At 41.5% G+C, this 21,023-nt stretch overlaps 1 protein-coding gene across 2 annotated transcripts; it reads left to right on the top strand.

The window, feature by feature from the left end:
• The first annotated feature begins 920 nt into the window (after window positions 1-920).
• LOC138946002 (uncharacterized) lies at window positions 921-13,883 on the top strand. 2 transcript variants are annotated; one of them, XM_070317544.1, is made up of 4 exons: window positions 921-1,099; window positions 6,409-6,666; window positions 8,872-9,021; window positions 13,706-13,883. In XM_070317544.1, the coding sequence occupies exons 2-4, from the start codon at window positions 6,480-6,482 to the stop codon at window positions 13,861-13,863; spliced, it is 495 nt and encodes a 164-aa protein (XP_070173645.1). In that variant the 5' UTR covers window positions 921-1,099; window positions 6,409-6,479; the 3' UTR covers window positions 13,864-13,883. The 2 variants fall into 2 exon arrangements, with proteins under 2 accessions (XP_070173645.1, XP_070173644.1); XM_070317543.1 differs by having other exon boundaries at window positions 922-1,232.
• The last annotated feature ends 7,140 nt before the right edge of the window (window positions 13,884-21,023 follow it).

The raw sequence follows: 21,023 nt of genomic DNA, 5'->3' as shown, positions 1-21,023 counted from the left end.
CAAAGATATTTTCAAACATTTGTTTTAAAAGACGAAAGGGTTTGACATGTTTTACAGTACACTGGAAGTAAATTCCACACTAGCGACCCCCAGTTAGATTTATATTAATCAATGCGTGCGAGCGGTAGCGTATAATTCAAAAGCCTCGCTCTACCAGTAGGACGCTCAAACAGGTCTTGGATGTATAAAGGTGTTTCATGGTTGTACATTTTGAACATGAAAACACTAGCATTTAAAAAGAACTGCTGTTGTAGCGGAAGAATGTTCAGATGAGTGTATTTTTCTTGAGTAGTCATATTGGGGTCTCGGTTTAATAACTTAACACCTCTCATGTGAAGTGTGTTTATTTTCTTTATATGAACATCACTGGCATTGCACCAGACAATAGATGCATAGCAAAATTATGTGAGAGAGACAGTGTGCGTGGAAAAACATTTTGGGGGCATCCACAGAAACAACGCACCAGAGCTTGTAAAGTAAAAAAAGGTTTCTAGAAACAAGTTTATAAACTGTATCAATGTGAGAGCGCCAGTTAAGTAAGTTCATCATCAATTACAACTCCAAGCACACGGTGTTGATGGACTTGAGCAATGCTAACTGTACCATGCATAAGATCAAGGCTCAGAGGCTGTCGCTGGTGTTTTTGTCTTGTGGTTATTAACATGCTTTTTGTTTTCTTAGGATGCAGTGCCATTCTGTTACAATTACACCAATCATTAATATTTGCTATACTTTCTTGGAGTACTTTCTTATGAGATTAATATCTGTATTACTGCTGTGAAGTGTTGAGCCATCCGCAAAAATTGACAACATTGATTGCATCCATTTCAACCGCATTGTTACCTGTACGATGATTCAATGTGCAAGCGATAGCACACATGTGACAGGGACACGAAAGTAGGTCAGGTGCAATCAACTTTGTGGCTGTCGCCGAGAGTGCTATACCTGCGCAGTTTCAGCTGCACAGGCGACGCACTACATATTTATTGCTGCTGCGATAAGGATTATGACGAGTACTTAATGGCCTGTTTTCCTTTCACACAACGTGTAGGGCTGGGGTAATCTGCAGTGCGTCGTCTGTCCTGCTGAAGTTACAAAGGTGAGCGCCAGGCCTATCATGCCGGGCAACATGGCGACTGCGTCGGTGACAGCGTCGCTTCCATGTCGCTCAAAGTTTGTGTTTCTTGTGATTTTCCTGGGAGGTTGTCAACATGTATCGTGTTATGCTCCATGTAAGTTAACAGTTTTCTATTCTTCTGTTCCAATTTATTTCATCAACTCGGCTGCGATCGTTTGTTATTCGGGATAGATCGAGACAAAGCGTCTGCTTGCGTCATTCAGCGTCGTCAGTGTTAAAAAACACGGCAAAACATTCCGTGTTTGGGTGAAAGAGTTGTTGAAACAACGAAGCTGCGAAGATTATTTTATTGTCACCAAATAGGTGATTAACTGTGATTTCGATCTACCGATTCGGAAGCACAGAAAGTAACGCGTGTAGCCAAGTTTTATCTGGTAAAAATTCTCGTCTGCTTCAACGAGGCATTCACTTCCGTATTCTACTTTTACGTAATACTATAGGAGAAGCTTCGATCTCGAGTGTTCGTTGTGTACAAAACAAACTTCATTGTCATCATTTTCACGAGTTTTCATTCACAAGCACCTGGGAAATAATCTCATGTTCCCCAGGCAATAAATCCCCGGTTACCATAGTTGCAGGAAGCAGGTTATACATGGATAATCAAAAGCAAACCCAATAGAAACGCTCCGGGATTCTTCGGCTCTTTTCATTGGTGTTTCCCCAGACCTAAACAGACGACACGACACTGCTTTGCAAAGTTCCAAAAACGAACTGGCAAACTGGCAAAAGTAAACAACAACAAAAACTACTTCATGAAAGGTCATACATTCATCAGAAACAAATGAAACCTAGCGATATGTTTTGTCTTCTTACAGAATCATGGAGTGCGTGTATCTGTGTTTCGGAGAAACACGAACGTCAAGACACACACATTTTGACCCGTGCACAAGACGTTGTATCGATAAACGAAGCACAAATAAGAAACAATAATAAAAGCAAAGAAAATAGCAACAAGATATGCAAACATCTAACAAAGCCGAGCAAGCAGAATGACAGGTCTAATGAAAAACAAAGAGGTACTGAGTCGGAAACAAGATCGCGATTCTTTCCTTCGCTGCACGACGCAAATCTTCTGTGACCTTTGACCAAACGTAGCTTCCACATTCGATCACTCAGCTTAATATTTACAACAGAAAGCCGAGGGGGTGGAATACCGAGATGAACCTACAGGATAGAAATGTGCATCCTCAAACCTGACATATTCATCCCAACATTTAGTGAACTCAAAAACACAGAAAGTTGCTTTCACACGCCAGCTCATTCTGATAATCCTCGCTCCACGGCTCTCGTTGATTGCCAGTGGTTATCAAACCAGGACTCCATCAAACATCTTATAATGTTCGTTACAAGTGCTTCGAAAGAAAAGCAATTGTATTTTACATTTTGAATCTATAGTCTCTTGGGAGTAGTAACGCTGAGTGCATACGCATATTACTCATCGTCATGATTTCTGTCTAAACCGTGATCAAGTGTCATAAAAGCTCAGGTGATGGGAATGCAATTGCGATGGCGATTATGTAGGCTGCTATAGTTCTTCGCAAAGTTCTTACTATAATAATTTGATTATAGCTTAATACTGATGTGTGTGTCAATGTGTGTGTGTGTGTGTGTGTGTGTGTGTGTGTGTGTGTGTGTGTGTGTGTGTGTGTGTGTGTGAGTGTGACACATACTGGACAGATCTCTATGAAACTTTACGTCCAAATCTGTCCATATCCCCACCAGGTTTTTCCCCTTTTTTCGTTGTTGCGATTAATGTGACTGATGGCGTCATATCCGGCTTTTTATATATATATATATATATATTACAAAAGTTGATGTGGCACTGTCACGACCTTTTTTCATAATTGATAGTAATTAAGGTAAAACATTCTTTGACTTAGTCCGGACTATGGGATTGCATTTTAGCTCAGAGGCTCACAAAATAATTAATAATTTGGGATTAAAATTGAATTTCTGCTTGCAGACCCAGAGGTAAAATGATTACATTGTACATTTTATCATCTCCTGAATCCAAAAGTGCATGCATATGTTGTGTTTGAATTAAAAACAAGCTAACAAATCAAGAAAAGGTTTTATGCAAATAAAGTTCATTTGGCTTGGGTTACCAAGACAATGTGTCGGCGCTGTCTCAGCCGCAAGGTTAAGGCCAGCCTATGATTTACTAATCTTGGTGGAAAATCCGCAGTGCCTTTAGTTTCATTCTGTAAAATCCGCAGTGCCTTTAGTTTCATTCTGTAAAATCCGCAGTGCCTTTAGTTTCATTCTGTAAAATCCGCAGTGCCTTTAGTTTCATTCTGTAAAATCCGCAATGCCTTTAGTTTCATTCTGTAAAATCCGCAGTGCCTTTAGTTTCATTCTGTAAAATCCGCAGTGCCTTTAGTTTCATTCTGTAAAATCCGCAGTGCCTTTAGTTTCATTCTGTAAGGCCACTTGTTTTCTTTGGACACGACGAACTTGAAATGTGGGTTGGTTGCCGGGTAGGTTGGTAAGTTGGTTGGTTCTAGTAATTAGAGAAATCGCTCAAAAAATGGAATTTTCATTTTTGATTAAGTACAAATGTGCTGCAGTAAGCTCAACAACATTTGATCACCGATTCCGGCGTTCGTGGTGATGACTATTATCAGTTTTTCTTTCAGTTTTCTTCCATGGCATGTCCAAATGTTGAATTTGCTGTGCTTGTTTTGGACACACAGACAGATGTATCACTCGAATCGGTTGAGCACTAAACAGATTAGACTATTTACTCTGCAAATGCTTACCTCACTTTTACTCACAGTCCATAACGAGAATGGTAAGTACAACTAAAGAGGTAGATCTCGAAAAGGTGAAAACGATTCTTTTCACAGCATTTATTGATAATAAAAACGAAACTGGAAACAGTATTTGGCATTTGATTGAATGGAGTATTTTTTATCCGGACATTTCAAGCTTTATTACAACTGCCATGCACAACTGATGTGTACGTCGTGACGTCGGTCTGAGATTGACGTCCTCACAGTCCTGTCCACTTTGGTGATACACTAAAAAAAAACGTCGGTCCCATCTACACGTATTTGTATCGAGTCAGGAGGAAAGAATGTTATCATAGCGGTGTCAGTCGTTGTGCACAGAGAAAGCTAGAGAGAAAGACAGGGAGAGAGAGAGACACACACCCCAGAGAGAGAGAGAGAGAGAGAGAGAGAGAGAGAGAGAGAGAGAGAGAGAAAGAGAGAAAGAGAGACACCCCAGAGAGAGAGAGAGAGAGACCCCCCAGAGAGAGAGAGAGAGAGAGAGAGAGAGAGAGAGAGAGAGAGAGAGAGAGAGAGAGAGAGAGAGAGAGAGGGGGGTTGTTTCTGATCTGTTTAGCCAACTTTTCCAACCATCACCATTTCCCTCACCACCATCCTACTTAGCTCAATTCCTAATGTTTGAGGTTATATTAATATGTATGAGGCGGGGGCGGAGGGGGGGAGGGGGGGGGGGGGTTAGACAAAAACATGACTGTGGCCAAAACTGCAGAAAATCGGTGCTTCGACTAACTGGCTGCACATCTAGAATGTGATACTTGCCCTCTCTATTATAGAAGTTTCGACCTATTGATAGGAGACAGGTGCTGACACAGCCCTTGCTCACTCTTGTTTTATTTGTTCACAGTCTTTCGTTATTCCATTAATTGATTGAATAATCTTCATGTCATAGATTAATTGTTGGATGGAATAATCTCCATTGCATAAAGATTAGATTATGAAATAATCTTCATTGTATGATGGACTGGATTATGGAATAATCTTCATCTCTTGGCTTGGATGATGGATAAAGCTTCATTTCATATACAGTGTATATGGAATTAGAACACCCAACAACAACAGACTTGGTGTTTTCCGTGAAGGGTATGACATTTGTGTTGTACTAATTGGATCAGTCCCAAATTAGCCCTCTGAATTTGATCTCTTTTGTTTCTGATTATCCGCCTCATTATTTGTCTGTCTGTGTACTGTAAAGACCACGCATGGGTCCATATACTTGTGGAATATCTTGTTCAGGTAAAAGTTGAACGTCCAAGTAAAGTTAACTTACCATTCTTTTTTTCTTGATTACTGATTGCATACCCTAAAATCCGCCGTTCTGGTTTTCTTGATTACTGATTGCATACCCTAAAATCCGCCCATTCTTTTTTTTCTTGATTACTGATTGCATACCCTAAAATCCGCCCATTCTTTTTTTTCTTGATTACTGATTGCATACCCTAAAATCCGCCCATTCTTTTTTTTCTTGATTACTGATTGCATACCCTAAAATCCGCCCATTCTTTTTTCTTGATTACTGATTGCATACCCTAAAATCCGCCGTTCTGGTTTTCTTGATTATTGATTGCATACCCTAAAATCCGCCCATTCTTTTTTTTCTTGATTATTGATTGCATACCCTAAAATCCGTCCATTCTTGTTTTCTTGATTATTGATTGCATACCCTAAAATCCGTCCATTCTTTCTTTCTTGATTACTGATTGCATACCCTAAAATCCGTCCATTCTTTCTTTCTTGATTATTGATTGCATACCCTAAAATCCGCCCATTCTTGTTTTCTTGATTACTGATTGCATACCCTAAAATCCGCCGTTCTGGTTTTCTTGATTATTGATTGCATACCCTGAAATCCGTCCATTCTTGTTTACTTGATTATTGATTGCATACCCTAAAATCCGTCCATTCTTTGTTTCTTGATTACTGATTGCATACCCTAAAATCCGTCCATTCTTGTTTTCTTGATTATTGATTGCATACCCTAAAATCCGCCCATTCTTTTTTCTTGATTACTGATTGCATACCCTAAAATCCGCCGTTCTGGTTTTCTTGATTATTGATTGCATACCCTAAAATCCGCCCATTCTTGTTTTCTTGATTACTGATTGCATACCCTAAAATCCGCCCATTCTTGTTTTCTTGATTGCTGATTGCATACCCTAAAACCCGTCCATTCTTTTTTCTTGATTACTGATTGCATACCCTAAAATCCGCCCATTCTTGTTTACTTGATTACTGATTGCATACCCTAAAATCCGCCCATTCTTTTTTTTCTTGATTACTGATTGCATACCCTAAAATCCGCCGTTCTGGTTTTCTTGATTACTGATTGCATACCCTAAAATCCGCCGTTCTGGTTTTCTTGATTACTGATTGCATACCCTAAAATCCGCCCATTCTTTTTTCTTGATTACTGATTGCATACCCTAAAATCCGCCGTTCTGGTTTTCTTGATTATTGATTGCATACCCTGAAATCCGTCCATAGCCATCAATGTGACCTGCAAAAGCACGGTGGATCTGGGTAAAAACAACTTCGATGCCGGACTGATCGTGTCTATGCTACCTCCCCGCATCCCTATCTACGCAAACGAGGAGGAGCGATGCGACGTCTTCCTCAGTATCCCCACGGGCCACGAGATGATGCTCTACTTTGATTGGCTCGACCTCTACAGCGGTGATCTGTCTAAGTGTGATACCACCAATATCGAGCTTTTCGACGGTTCCACTAACAACTATGTTAAAGGTAAGTTTGTTTCGTGTTTTCTCAAAGACAGTGAGTAAACCCCTCTTTTAATGCCCACCCCCCCCCCCCCCCCACCCACAAGTTAAGACCTCTTCCCCTTTAAGACCCTGTTTTCTCAGATTTCTATTCATAATCTATATAAATGTACATATGAAATAGTGTCATGTGATTCCACGAAAAGGACAAAACTGGGGTCAAGGACTCGTTGCACATACTTTTTTGTTAAGACATAAGGATATCATTACTGTATAGTTCTTTCAGATTTCCTGATGGTGCAGTCGTGAGATAGGCCTAACTGGCCCGATGTCAATAAGTGTTTAAAGGGATACTATTTTACAAGAAAACTGTCTCAAATCGCCCCAAGAGCTATACAGTACAGGTTGGGGGTTGTAATTATGTGACCACACACCAGGAATACTTTAAAATACACGTTTGAGCGCTGAGTTCCTCACATTGAAAACGGCTGTGTTTTGAGTAGGAATCCCTGACTGTAATTCTCATTGTGACGCCTTTTTGAGCGAGTCACAATTTTCGTCCTACCTTTCGACCCTGAGTATTCCATGCACTATTCCTAGATATATAGATTTGAAATTCAGCCGAGAGCTACAGAGTTCGTTTTGGGAGTTGAATAGATGACAACACACACGAGGAAGGTCTTAGAGCGTTCTATTTTTCAAATCTGAATGCTGTGTTTGGTAGTCATTGCAGATTGTGATATTCTCCAACGGACATTATAAGATGTTTGATGGGTTGTTGACAGACCAGCTTTTTTGTCGGTCCGAGGGGGAGCATATCGTCTTTTGTCGGCCGCGGTCAATAAATATGAAACAAAAGTCGATATGCCCCCCTCGGACCGACAAAAAAGCTGGTCTGTCAACAAACCACCAAACATCGTTTTTGTCATCATTTTGGTAGTGAGAAAATAAGTGCACAATCAACCCAGGGAGCCATGCTTTGAAACACGGGTTCCGTGCTGATAACCACACGAGTCCCGGTTTGATAACCACTGGCAATCAAAGCTGGCGTGTGAAAGCAACTTTCTGTGTTTTTGAGTTCATTAAATGTTGGGATGAATATGTCAGGTTTGAGGATGCACAGTTCTGTAGGCTCATCTCGGTATTCCACCCCCTCGGCTTTCTGTTGTAAATATTAAGCTGAGTGATCGAATGTGGAAGCTACGTTTGGTCAAAGGTCACAGAAGATTTGCGTCGTGCAGCGAAGGAAAGAATCGCGATCTTGTTTCCGACTCGGTACCTCTTTGTTTTTCATTAGACCTGTCATTCTGCTTGCTCGGCTTTGTTAGATGTTTGCATATCTTGTTGCTATTTTCTTTGCTTTTATTATTGTTTCTTATTTGTGCTTCGTTTATCGATACGTCTTGTGCACGGGTCAAAATGTGTGTGTCAGGGGTCGTTTTACTTGAACTTGACGTTCGTGTTTCTCCGAACGTCTGTGTATCGAAACACAGATACACGCACTCCATGACTCTGTAAGAAGACAAAACATATCGCTAGGTTTCATTTGTTTTTGATGAATGTATGACCTTTCATGAAGTGGTTTTTGTTGTTGTTTACTTTTGCCAGTTCGTTTTTGGAACTTTGCAAAGCAGTGTCGTGTCGTCTGTTTAGGTCTGGGGAAACACCAATGAAAAGAGCCGAAGAATCCCGGAGCGTTTCTATTGGGTTTGCTTTTGATTATCCATGTATAACCTGCTTCCTGCAACTATGGTAACCGGGGATTTATTGCCTGGGGAACATGAGATTTATTTCCCAGGTGCTTGCGAATGAAAACTCGTGAAAATGATGACAATGTGTTTTGTTTCTGTTATGCGAAGGGTTTTAGCCCTGTATGGCACGAAATGTGCATGCGTTGGCTAGACTGTAGGTTTGACTTCCTCAATCCAACGATCTTAATCTGCTTTGGCGAATGGGTATCTATGAAAACTAAATACATAATTATGAAGACCGGAAGTCCTGACTCCTGACAGGAGAGCTGGGCGAAGAAAACCGCTCGCTGATTAAAATTCATTTAATTATTTGGCATAGTTTCGTAGCGGTTTTGAGCAAATAAATGCAGGTGTTTCCAAATTACAGTAAAGCGAATGTCCCTTGAATTTGTTAAGGTCCAAATCGTCAGAAAACTTTCCAAAATGGTGCCTTCGGTATACAATCTTTAAGTTGAAATATGTTCATATAACTGTGGTAGGCCTCCAGCGCAAGATCTGCGGTGGGAAGGAGCAGATGCCGACCAACGTGTTCTTCGTGGAGAACAACTTCCTCGTCATCCGGGTCAACGCGCTGGGAACCATACAGGGCACGGGATTCCGCATCCACTTCACCATCTCCAGGAGAGCTTGTAAGTAATACAATGGAACACTTCCCTCCCCTCCCCTCTCCTCCTCCTCAAAATTAAATGGCTTCATTGTACTCTAGAGGCTCAGGAATACCTAAAAATCGACCCTCGAAAAATATGCAAGCTATTCAGGACTCGGAGTGTGTAACCTATATTTATTGTCTGAATCCAAAAATATATAAATATGCTCTGTTTGAATTAAAAATGTGCTCAGAAATTCAGAAAATCCGTTTTTAATTTTTATACAAATTAGGTTCACTCAGTTACCAAGACTACTCAGTCAGCGCTGTCTCGGCCGAAGGGTTCCGGCCAGCTCAGGTCTTGGTGATATATGACCCGAAATATTCAGTTTCAATCTTTTAAGATGACAGATGTTTTGATATCGCTTCACGCGACTTCATAGTTTTCGTTTTGTTCAGAAATATCTCTAAATCTACCCTCCCTATCTTTTCAGACATGACTATCTCAGGTCACGTTTTTCCTAAAAGGGGGGCTGTCACTATACTAACTAAAGCAGTAAACTTGAGTCTCCCACTTTCGTGGGATTCGTGAAATTCTTGAAGTCCTAGAATAAATACAAACATTTACAAGTTATCACATGTGTGTGTGTGTGTGTGTGTGTGTGTGAGTGAGTGTGAGTGTGTGTGTGAGAGTGTGTGTGAGTGTGAGTGAGTGAGTGTGTGAGTGTGAGTGAGTGAGTGTGTGAGTGTGAGTAGTGTGAGTGTGTGTGTGTGTGTGTGTGTGTGTGTGTGTGTGTGTGTGTGTGTGTGTGTGTGTGTTGATGGCCTTGGCGTGTAATTCAGACGGTCGGTCTTGGATGACCCCCTTGATTCTCGAGACAAGAAACACCAACAAACCATCTTTGTAAATTATCGCCGATTTCAGTCTTTTGTTCTTGGCCAGTCCTCTGGGTTCTCAAGAACGATAAACATCAACAAACAACCAACCAACCAACAAACTTTGCTCTGAATAGGCCGATTTCAGTCTTTTGTTCTTGGCCAGTCCTCTGGGTTCTCAAGACGATAAACATCAACAAACAACCAACCAACCAACAAACTTTGTTCTGAATAGGCCGATTTCAGTCTTTTGTTCTTGGCCAGTCCTCTGGGTTCTCAAGACGATAAACATCAACAAACAACCAACCAACCAACAAACTTTGTTCTGAATAGGCCGATTTCAGTCTTTTGTTCTTGGCCAGTCCTCTGGGTTCTCAAGAACGATAAACATCAACAAACAACCAACCAACCAACAAACTTTGTTCTGAATAGGCGCTTAGAACTGGATTAGGATTTGTGCCATATGCATATCCTCATTATTAAAAATAAGTCGCGTAAGGCGAAATTACTACATTTAGTCAAGCTGTGGAACTCACAGAATGAAACTGAACGTAGTCCGCTGCTAGTGCAAAAGGCAGTGAAAGTGACGAGCCTGTTTGGCGCGGTAGCGATTGCGCTGTGCTTCATAGCACGCTTTACTGTACCTCTCTTCGTTTTAACTTTCTGAGCGTGTTTTTAATCCAAACATATCATATCTATATGTTTTTGGAATCAGGAACCGACAAGGAATAAAATGAAATAGTTTTTAAAACGATTTCGGAAATTTTATTTTGATCATAATTTTTATATTTTTAATTTTCAGAGCTTGTTTTTAATCCAAATGTAACATATGTATATGTTTTTGGAATCAGAAAATGACGAAAAATAAGATGAAATTGTTTTTGGATCGTTTAATAAAAAAATAATTTTAATTACAAGTTTCCGATTTTTAATGACCAAACTCACTCATTAGTTTTTAAGCCACCAAGCTGAAATGCAATACCAAACCCCGGCCTTCGTCGAAGATTGCTTTGCCAAAATTTCATCAATTTAATGGAAAAATGAGGGTGTGACAGTGCCGCCTCAACTTTTACAAAAAGCCGGATATGACGTCATCAAAGGTATTTATCGAAAAAAAGAAAAAAACGTCCGGGGATATCATACCCAGGAACTCTCATGTCAAATTTCATAAAGATCGGCCCAGTAGTTTAGTCTGAATCGCTCTACACACACACACACACAGACAGACAGACACAGACACACACACACACACACACACACACACACACACACACACACACACACACACACACACACACACACACACACCACGACCCTCGTCTCGATTCCCCCCTCTATGTTAAAACATTTAGTCAAAACTTGACTAAATGTAAAAAGTGTGGTCATTGCCCAGTCTCTTGCTCTCCCTATGTGTGTATAGTTGTGTACGTGTTGTGAGTTTTGATGGCCTTGGCGCGTTATTCAGACGGTCGGTCTGGGATGACCCCCTGGGTTCTCCGAGATAAGAAACATCAACAACCAACCATCTTTGTTATGAATCGCCCATTTATTTTGTCACTGCCCAGTCCCTTGCTCCAACGATGTGTTTATGGTTGTGTGCGTTTTGTTGTGTGTTTTGATGGCCTTGGCGCGTTATTCAGACGGTCGGTCTCGAATGTCCCCCTGGGTTCTCCGAGATAAGAAACATCAACAACCAACCATCTTTGTTATCAATCGCCCATTTATTTTGTCACTGCCCTGTCCCTTGCTCCAACGATGTGTTTATGGTTGTGTGCGTTTTGTTGTGTGTTTTGATGGCCTTGGCGCGTTATTCAGACGGTCGGTCTCGAATGACCCCCTGGGTTCTCCGAGATAAGAAACATCAACAACCAACCATCTTTGTTATCAATCGCCCATTTATTTTGTCACTGCCCAGTCCCTTGCTCCAACGATGTGTTTATGGTTGTGTGCGTTTTGTTGTGTGTTTTGATGGCCTTGGCGCGTTATTCAGACGGTCGGTCTCGAATGACCCCCTGGGTTCTCCGAGATAAGAAACATCAACAACCAACCATCTTTGTTATCAATCGCCCATTTATTTTGTCACTGCCCAGTCCCTTGCTCCAACGATGTTTTTATGGTTGTGTGCGTTTTGTTGTGTGTTTTGATGGCCTTGGCGCGTTATTCAGACGGTCGGTCTCGAATGACCCCCTGGGTTCTCCGAGATAAGAAACATCAACAACCAACCATCTTTGTTATCAATCGCCCATTTATTTTGTCACTGCCCAGTCCCTTGCTCCAACGATGTGTTTATGGTTGTGTGCGTTTTGTTGTGTGTTTTGATGGCCTTGGCGCGTTATTCAGACGGTCGGTCTCGAATGACCCCCTGGGTTCTCCGAGATAAGAAACATCAACAACCAACCATCTTTGTTATCAATCGCCCATTTATTTTGTCACTGCCCAGTCCCTTGCTCCAACGATGTGTTTATGGTTGTGTGCGTTTTGTTGTGTGTTTTGATGGCCTTGGCGCGTTATTCAGACGGTCGGTCTCGAATGACCCCCTGGGTTCTCCGAGATAAGAAACATCAACAACCAACCATCTTTGTTATCAATCGCCCATTTATTTTGTCACTGCCCAGTCCCTTGCTCCAACGATGTGTTTATGGTTGTGTGCGTTTTGTTGTGTGTTTTGATGGCCTTGGCGCGTTATTCAGACGGTCGGTCTCGAATGACCCCCTGGGTTCTCCGAGATAAGAAACATCAACAACCAACCATCTTTGTTATCAATCGCCCATTTATTTTGTCACTGCCCAGTCCCTTGCTCCAACGATGTGTTTATGGTTGTGTGCGTTTTGTTGTGTGTTTTGATGGCCTTGGCGCGTTATTCAGACGGTCGGTCTCGAATGACCCCCTGGGTTCTCCGAGATAAGAAACATCAACAACCAACCATCTTTGTTATCAATCGCCCATTTATTTTGTCACTGCCCAGTCCCTTGCTCCAACGATGTGTTTATGGTTGTGTGCGTTTTGTTGTGTGTTTTGATGGCCTTGGCGCGTTATTCAGATGGTCGGTCTCGAATGACCCCCTGGGTTCTCCGAGATAAGAAACATCAACAACCAACCATCTTTGTTATCAATCGCCCATTTATTTTGTCACTGCCCAGTCCCTTGCTCCAACGATGTGTTTATGGTTGTGTGCGTTTTGTTGTGTGTTTTGATGGCCTTGGCGCGTTATTCAGACGGTCGGTCTCGAATGACCCCCTGGGTTCTCCGAGATAAGAAACATCAACAACCAACCATCTTTGTTATCAATCGCCCATTTATGTTGTCACTGCCCAGTCCCTTGCTCCAACGATGTGTTTATGGTTGTGTGCGTTTTGTTGTGTGTTTTGATGGCCTTGGCGCGTTATTCAGACGGTCGGTCTCGAATGACCCCCTGGGTTCTCCGAGATAAGAAACATCAACAACCAACCATCTTTGTTATCAATCGCCCATTTATTTTGTCACTGCCCAGTCCCTTGCTCCAACGATGTGTTTATGGTTGTGTGCGTTTTGTTGTGAGTTTTGATGGCCTTGGCGCGTTATTCAGACGGTCGGTCTGGGATGACCCCCTGGGTTCTCCGAGATAAGAAACATCAACAACCAACCATCTTTGTTATGAATCGCCCATTTATGTTGTCACTGCCCAGTCCCTTGCTCCAACGATGTGTTTATGGTTGTGTGCGTTTTGTTGTGTGTTTTGATGGCCTTGGCGCGTTATTCAGACGGTCGGTCTCGAATGACCCCCTGGGTTGTCGAGACAAGAAACACCAATAACCAACCAACAAACCTTGTTATGCATCGCCGATTTATTTTGTCATTTTGTCACTGTCAAGTTCCTTGCTCCAATGACGAGTTTGCGTGCGAGACGTTCGGGTCGCGGCGTTGTATCGCCGAGCACCTTGTGTGCGATGACTGGAACGACTGTGGCGACTGGGTGGACGAGGAGCAGAACTGCAACAACATCACCGCTGGAGGCATAGTCCTGGAATAAATACGAACATTTACAAGTTATCATGTGTGTGTGTGTGTGTATGTGTGTGTGTGTGTGTGTGTGTGTGTGTGTGTGTGTGTGTGTGTGTGTGTTTTGATGGCCTTGGCGTGAAATTCAGACGGTCGGTCTTGGATGACCCCCTAGATTCTCGAGACAAGAAACACCAACAAACCATGCATCTTTGTAATGAATCGCCGATTTCAGTCTTTTGTTCTTGTCCAGTCCTCTGGGTTCTGTCGACCAAAAGAGTGGGATTCCCGGTAGGTGGAGTTCCTGTAGGGGGATTCCCTGTATACAGGGAATCCCACAGGGTGGAGTTTTTCAATAAAACTTACAAACCATACTCGAATTTCTAAGAAATATCAAAAAAGATCGAAAAACATCAAATTCTACCGATGTCGCTAAGCATCACGTGACTTTCAGCGATATCAGCAAAACGCTACAGGAACTACACCCTGTGGTATTCCCTGTATACAGGGAATCCATCTACAGGAAATCCACCTACAGGGCATCCCACTCTTTTGGTCGACATAGACCCCATCAGCGCCACTGGCGGCTTCCATTTTGTTCTAACCAACTTTGTGATCTGTGCTGTTCCGGAAATGAGATGCGCTTTTTTGGAATTCAAACTATCATGCCATAACAAAAGTAACACACACAAAAACAACTCAATAGCAGCAAAACTATTGTGATGCATTAGGCCTAAAAAATAAAAATAGGTGTGGTTACGGTAACCCGACCTACCCTATTTTTAGGGGCCGACCCTATAACTTTTTATTACATTTGTCAAAAAAAAACACAAAAAAAAACAAAACGAGTGCAGAAAACGCAATGAAAGCGAAATCGCCCGAGTCGCACACTTATTTCCCTGTCAAGTAGGTTTAATTTGTACACATTAGAAAAAAAAGTAAAAAAAAAAAAAGTTATTGCCTACCTTCCTACCCTATTGTTTTTGGCTATGTTACCGTAACCACACCTATTTTTTTGTTTTGCCTTAGTAGTCAATCTTCCGCTTGACTGTATTTACAACACAAATACAGAGTACAGTACTCTGCAACACGTACCTACATGAAACCCAGTGTCCATACAATACCGCTTATTTGATTAAAGCACAGCTGCGTCCATTGTTGATTCTAATCAACCAATTATCTTGTCTCAGCTGTCAAGGACATGAAACCCAGTGTCCATACAATACCGCTTATTTGATTAAAGCACAGCTGCGTCCATTGTTTATTCTAATCAACCAATTATCTTGTCTCAGCTGTCAAGGACATGAAACCCAGTGTCCATACAATACCGCTTATTTGATTAAAGCACAGCTGCGTCCATTGTTGATTCTAATCAACCAATTATCTTGTCTCAGCTGTCAAGGACATGAAACCCAGTGTCCATACAATACCGCTTATTTGATTAAAGCACAGCTGCGTCCATTGTTGATTCTAATCAACCAATTATCTTGTCTCAGCTGTCAAGGACATGAAACCCAGTGTCCATACAATACCGCTTATTTGATTAAAGCACAGCTGCGTCCATTGTTGATTCTAATCAACCAATTATCTTGTCTCAGCTGTCAAGGACATGAAACCCAGTGTCCATACAATACCGCTTATTTGATTAAAGCACAGCTGCGTCCATTGTTGATTCTAATCAACCAATTATCTTGTCTCAGCTGTCAAGGACATGAAACCCAGTGTCCATACAATACCGCTTATTTGATTAAAGCACAGCTGCGTCCATTGTTGATTCTAATCAACCAATTATCTTGTCTCAGCTGTCAAGGGCAGGCACAGGCGGGAGGTGCTGTGATATTTATGGCTTGAACACCTTGACACCTGCTGCTCCAACACTCCCTTCCCTGTACTAAACGTTCACATCCAGTTCTGAGCAAAGCCGGGGCCCGGGTAGCTCAGGTGGTAGAGCACTGGACTTGTGATCGAGAGGTCGCTGGTTCGAATCCGGGCCGGGACGGACACGGGTCAACTTTATGTGCAGACCCAGAGACGGTATCCATCTCCCACCCCCGTGTCACCACATTGGCACGTTAAAGATCTTGGTCATTCTACCATAAGTGCAGATGGCTGATACCACCTAAACACGCAAACATCAAAAGCCGTGAGGGCGTAAAAACTCGAATCGTATAAACCAATTCATGTCCAATATAGGCAATTAAGACCTGACGGACAATAAGCCCCTTAAAATTTACTTTTTTTTTTACTGAGCAAAGCAGCCGTCCGGCTTTGTTTGTTTGTGCAAGCATGTCGGTTTGGTTGTGTCTGTTTCGCTAAAAGTATGGATCTGTTTGTCTGCCTATCTCTGTATGTATGCCAGCAAGTCTGTCTGTCTGCCTGCGTGCCTGCTTTTCTGTTTGTTAAATTGACCTGTCTATGTATTTTGGGGGGTTGTGTTAGGATTTGTGCCTTGGCATGTTGTGTTTGTTTGTTTGGTTGTTTAGAGCTTTTTTGTTGTTGTTCATGTTGGTTGGTTTGCTAAAACACACATACACACACACACACACACACGCACACGCACACGCACACACACACACACACACACACACACACACACACACACACGTTTCCGGACCTGTACAAATTCTTACGAATACATAGTTTTTCACATCATAGCCATTATTGCTTTTTTTCAAATTATAAAAAAATTAATTGCCAAACATTAAAAACAAACATCAAACTGTCACTTTACTCTTTTTTTAATTTGCAAAGCATATTGCCCGATTGTCATACGGATAAGAACATGATAAGTACGTCAAAAGTATACCTAATTCTGCGAAGTTTACAGTACAATGTAGACTATAGCTGGACATCTGTAATGCTGCACGCGTGATTGATTCTTGCACAAAGTAAAGTATTAGGATGGTGGTATCTTCTCAAGACCCACGTTCCCATTTTCTCTTCTTTGATCTGACCGACTGCAACCTTCACAAGTCATTTCTAAAGTGGTTCACATGCTGTTGCTACTCCTCCAGTCCACCCGGTTAAACCATAAAGTTGCTCAACCACAGACCCTCGTGTCCTTGGTCAGCAGACACTTTACACTTAAGAAGAAGGTCTGCTTGAGGTGTCACGCCAATTACCGTGTACGTGTGAGGTACTAAATTCAAGACAAAAGCCAACTCTGTCGGTGGGAAAATCTAGGAAAGAGATGATGATAATACATCTTTAGTTACTCACTCAAGTAGATAGACGAGATAAGACAAAGGGAAGAGAGACGGAGACAAAGATGAAACAGTGGATCTAGTGTGGAAAATGGGGGAGGGGGGTTCAGCCGCAGAAAATCAAAGATGAATTTGTCAAACTGTGTTTGTGATGGTTATCGTGTGTGTGTGTGTGTGTGTGTGTGTGTGTGTGTGTGTGTGTGTGTGTGTGTGTGATAACACGTGTGTGTGTGTGTTTGTGGGTGCGTGTGTGTGTTTGTGTCTGTGTGTGAGTGTGTTTGTGTGTGTTTGTGTTCCTCGACGCGTGACAATATCTGTCAATAAGTTGAACAAAAACAGGGTTCAAGTGGAACAAAAGCAGGAGGGGGACGGAAGACATGTTATGAACTCCGTTTTTTACTGCGAAATTTTGGCCTGGGAGAAATCACCCCATCCTAAGTTTCTCTTCACCTACCCGTGAAGTATGCTTGAGGGCTTGACTAGACAACCCGATTGCGCCAACTACACGGCATAAAGAGAGCACCGTTCAACCCGGCCGATTCCGCGGTTGACGTCACGCGTCCAAGGGAAGTAATTTTCGAGCGGGCTGCATTGACTCAGCCAAGAATGCAAACTTTCTTCGATTAAAGACATTGTAGCATGTCTAAAATCTTCGGACTTGTGTTATCAAGCTGTCAAAATCACCAAGTAACTTTTAAGTATAGTTTCAGTTACATGAGAACTCATTCTAATGAACAGATTTTGAGAGCCACAACCCAACAGCTGCCCTTTAATCTTATAACGTTCAGGCAGGGACCCTTTTTGTTTATCAAGCAAAATAATAACAAGACAAAATAAAAATTTAAATCAACAATATCAGCGTGATTTATTCTAAAGAATGACACTTCAAATGCTGTCAGATAATACTCTCTTTATCAAAAAAATACCGAAAAGCGAGTTTTGTCGGCGGGTGCTTTACGAACAGCAAGGCACCGCCCATCATCTGAATAGTGCAATGCCGACCCGCTCACTTCAAATCTAAATGATCTAAGTTCGGAAAAATCAAGTGAAATTGCGTCACTCGCTTTACGTCAAATAGAGGAAGGGCTCCTAATATGGACCACTTTTTGTTCCATGCTGATAACTAGCTTGTTTTCTTGCGAAGAAGTTTCATTTTGTGTTTGGTACTCCTTCTCTCTTAGGTTAACCGTTTGGCCTAATTAGAGTGAAAAAGCTTTGATAGACATTCAGCAAAAATTAAATACAGAAAAAAATCACAAATGGTCCATATTAGGAGCCTGGGCGCCTAATATGGACCAGTCAAGCGGCCTTCACGAATCACTGTAAAAGGCCCCCTATACTTCAAAATAACATGATACTACTTAGTGTACAAGTCAGACTAATTAAAATATGCTTTAGATTTATCTGTTTCGGGTTGATGAGAGCATTATTTGAAGCACACCAAGAAACTAAAGAAGCTTATCAAAACAGAGTGAAAATAAGTGAAATTATCAACTTCCACGAAAAGAAGACTTTTTGTTGCATTTTTTGACTCACATGCGAAGCAAAAGTGAGTCTATGTACTCACCCGAGTCGTCCGTCCGGACGTCCGGACGTCCGGACGTCCGGACGTCCGTCCGTCCGTCCGTCCGTCCGGAAAACTTTAACGTTGGATATTTCTTGGACACTATTCAGTCTATCAATACCAAATTTGGCAAGATGGTGTATGATGACAAGGCCCCAAAAAACATACATAGCATCTTGACCTTGCTTCAAGGTCAAGGTCGCAGGGGCCATAAATGTTGTCTAAAAAACAGCTATTTTTCACATTTTTCCCATTTTCTCTGAAGTTTTTGAGATTGAATACCTCACCTACATATGATATATAGGGCAAAGTAAGCCCCATCTTTTGATACCAGTTTGGTTTACCTTGCTTCAAGGTCAAGGTCACAGGAGCTCTTCAAAGTTGGATTGTATACATATTTTGAAGTGACCTTGACCCTGAACTATGGAAGATAACTGTTTCAAACTTAAAAATTATGTGGGGCACATGTTATGCTTTCATCATGAGACACATTTGGTCACATATGATCAAGGTCAAGGTCACTTTGACCCTTATGAAATGTGACCAAAATAAGGTAGTGAAGCACTAAAAGTGACCATATCTCATGGTAGAAAGAGCCAATAAGCACCATTGTACTTCCTATGTCTTGAATTAACAGCTTTGTGTTGCATGACCTTCAAAATGTATTTTGGTAGGAAAAATGTGTAAAGCAGTTCTTAGTGTATGATGTCATTGCTAGGTTTAGTTACCCTAAAGGTCGAGGTCAAGCATGTGAGTCGTATGGGCTTTGCCCTTCTTGTTATTTTTTTTGTATATTTTTTTATGCAATTTATATCGCGCACATATTCAAGGCGCAGGGATTTATTTATGCCGTGTGAAATGAAATTTTTTTACACAATATATCACGCATTCACATCGGCCAGCAGATCGCAGCCATTTCGGCGCATATCCTACTTTTCACGGCCTATTATTCCAAGTCACACGGGTATTTTGGTGGACATTTTTATCTATGCCTATACAATTTTGCCAGGAAAGACCCTTTTGTCAATCGTGGGATCTTTAACGTGCACACCCCAATGTAGTGTACACGAAGGTACCTCGGTTTTTCGTCTCATCCGAAAGACTAGCACTTGAACCCACCACCTAGGTTAGGAAAGGGGGGAGAAAATTGCTAACGCCCTGACCCAGGGTCGAACTCGCAACCTCTAGCTTCCGAGCGCAAGTGCGTTACCACTCGGCCACCGAATTAATGAAAATAGCCTTTAGCTTTTGTTTTCTTCGATTTGTTGAAGGTGGTCCATATTAGGGGACTTGCACATTCTTTGAGATTTTGATATTATTTTTTGTTTGCAGTAGAAACTCGGGGTCAACACTGCTAAAATGTAACAAATACGGTCTTAGCTGTCATATATAGCAATTTTTGTGTGATAAAAGCTTTGGTTGTGGACAGAAACGAGTCCGTTTTAGGCGGCAAATTTAGAGTGAACGCTGCCAAAAGTGAAAAAAAGAGAAAAAGCCTAACGGTTTTGAGATTTGTGTTTCTGCAACTGTTTTGACGTGTGCAAGTTATCCAGAGAAGGTGAATACAGCAAATAAAACTTTTTTGAGCGCTCTAGCGCCGTTAGTTTGTCAGAACAGGAGGTGGTCCATATTAGGAGCCGGTCCATATTAGGAGCCCTTCCCCTAGTCGGTTCTAAATCTGTCGCTCTTTGTTCAACAAGAAAAAGCGAAGCGACCGAAACGCATGTTCAACATGGTTTATCTTGTGAGATAGTTGTGTGTCAAACGCATTTGACCTGTGAATATTCATCACACACAGGTGTGTCGCTCTGATTGGCTGACCCAGGTCACGAGAATTTTTTTTAACTGACAGGCATAATAGGAGCGCTCAAGTTCCCATTGCAGCTGTTTGGTCTAATTCGCGGAGTCGCTTCGAAATTTGTTTTGGTCGAATTAACGGTAATAAAACCGTTATTTCTAATATGCTGACTGTTCGCAAATGATAACAGACATGTCTCACAAACGATATCAGCATTTGCCTAAAACGCTCATGCTTGATATCATTTTTCTTGACATGTCTGTTATCATTTGCTAACAATCAGCATATTAGAAATAACTCATAGTATCTCGTGCTGACATGATACCCCAGATAGCATGCTAACGTTAAATTAACGTTAAATTAACGTTAGCGGTAAACGTTAAATTAACGTAAAAAGCTAACGTTACATTGACGTTAATTTGCTCATCTGGTTAACGTTAATGTAACGTAAACTTTTTACGTTAATTTAACGTTAGTTTTACCAAAAAAGAACCAAAAAATAACGTAAAATTAACATTAATTTTACGTTAACCACTAACATAAAAAAACTGAAATCAAACCAAAACAAAACCATAATGTAACGGTTAGATTAACGTTATTTTTTCGTTTTTTGAACGTTTTTTGAA

The sequence above is a fragment of the Littorina saxatilis genome, linkage group LG13, assembly GCF_037325665.1.
Source record: "Littorina saxatilis isolate snail1 linkage group LG13, US_GU_Lsax_2.0, whole genome shotgun sequence".
NCBI classification, from domain to species: Eukaryota; Metazoa; Mollusca; class Gastropoda; order Littorinimorpha; family Littorinidae; genus Littorina; species Littorina saxatilis.
Note: the sequence above shows the minus strand (reverse complement) of the source record. Positions and strands in the feature narration are given on the sequence as shown.

Bases quoted from the DNA above. Each gene is read 5' to 3' on its own strand.
- LOC138946002 (XM_070317543.1), top strand. From the start codon at position 1,118: ATGCCGGGCAACATGGCGACTGCGTCGGTGACAGCGTCGCTTCCATGT. The intron at 1,233-6,408 runs GTAAGTTAACAG...ATCCGTCCATAG, and splicing joins TGTATCGTGTTATGCTCCAT to CCATCAATGTGACCTGCAAA. The intron at 6,667-8,871 runs GTAAGTTTGTTT...TAACTGTGGTAG, and splicing joins CACTAACAACTATGTTAAAG to GCCTCCAGCGCAAGATCTGC.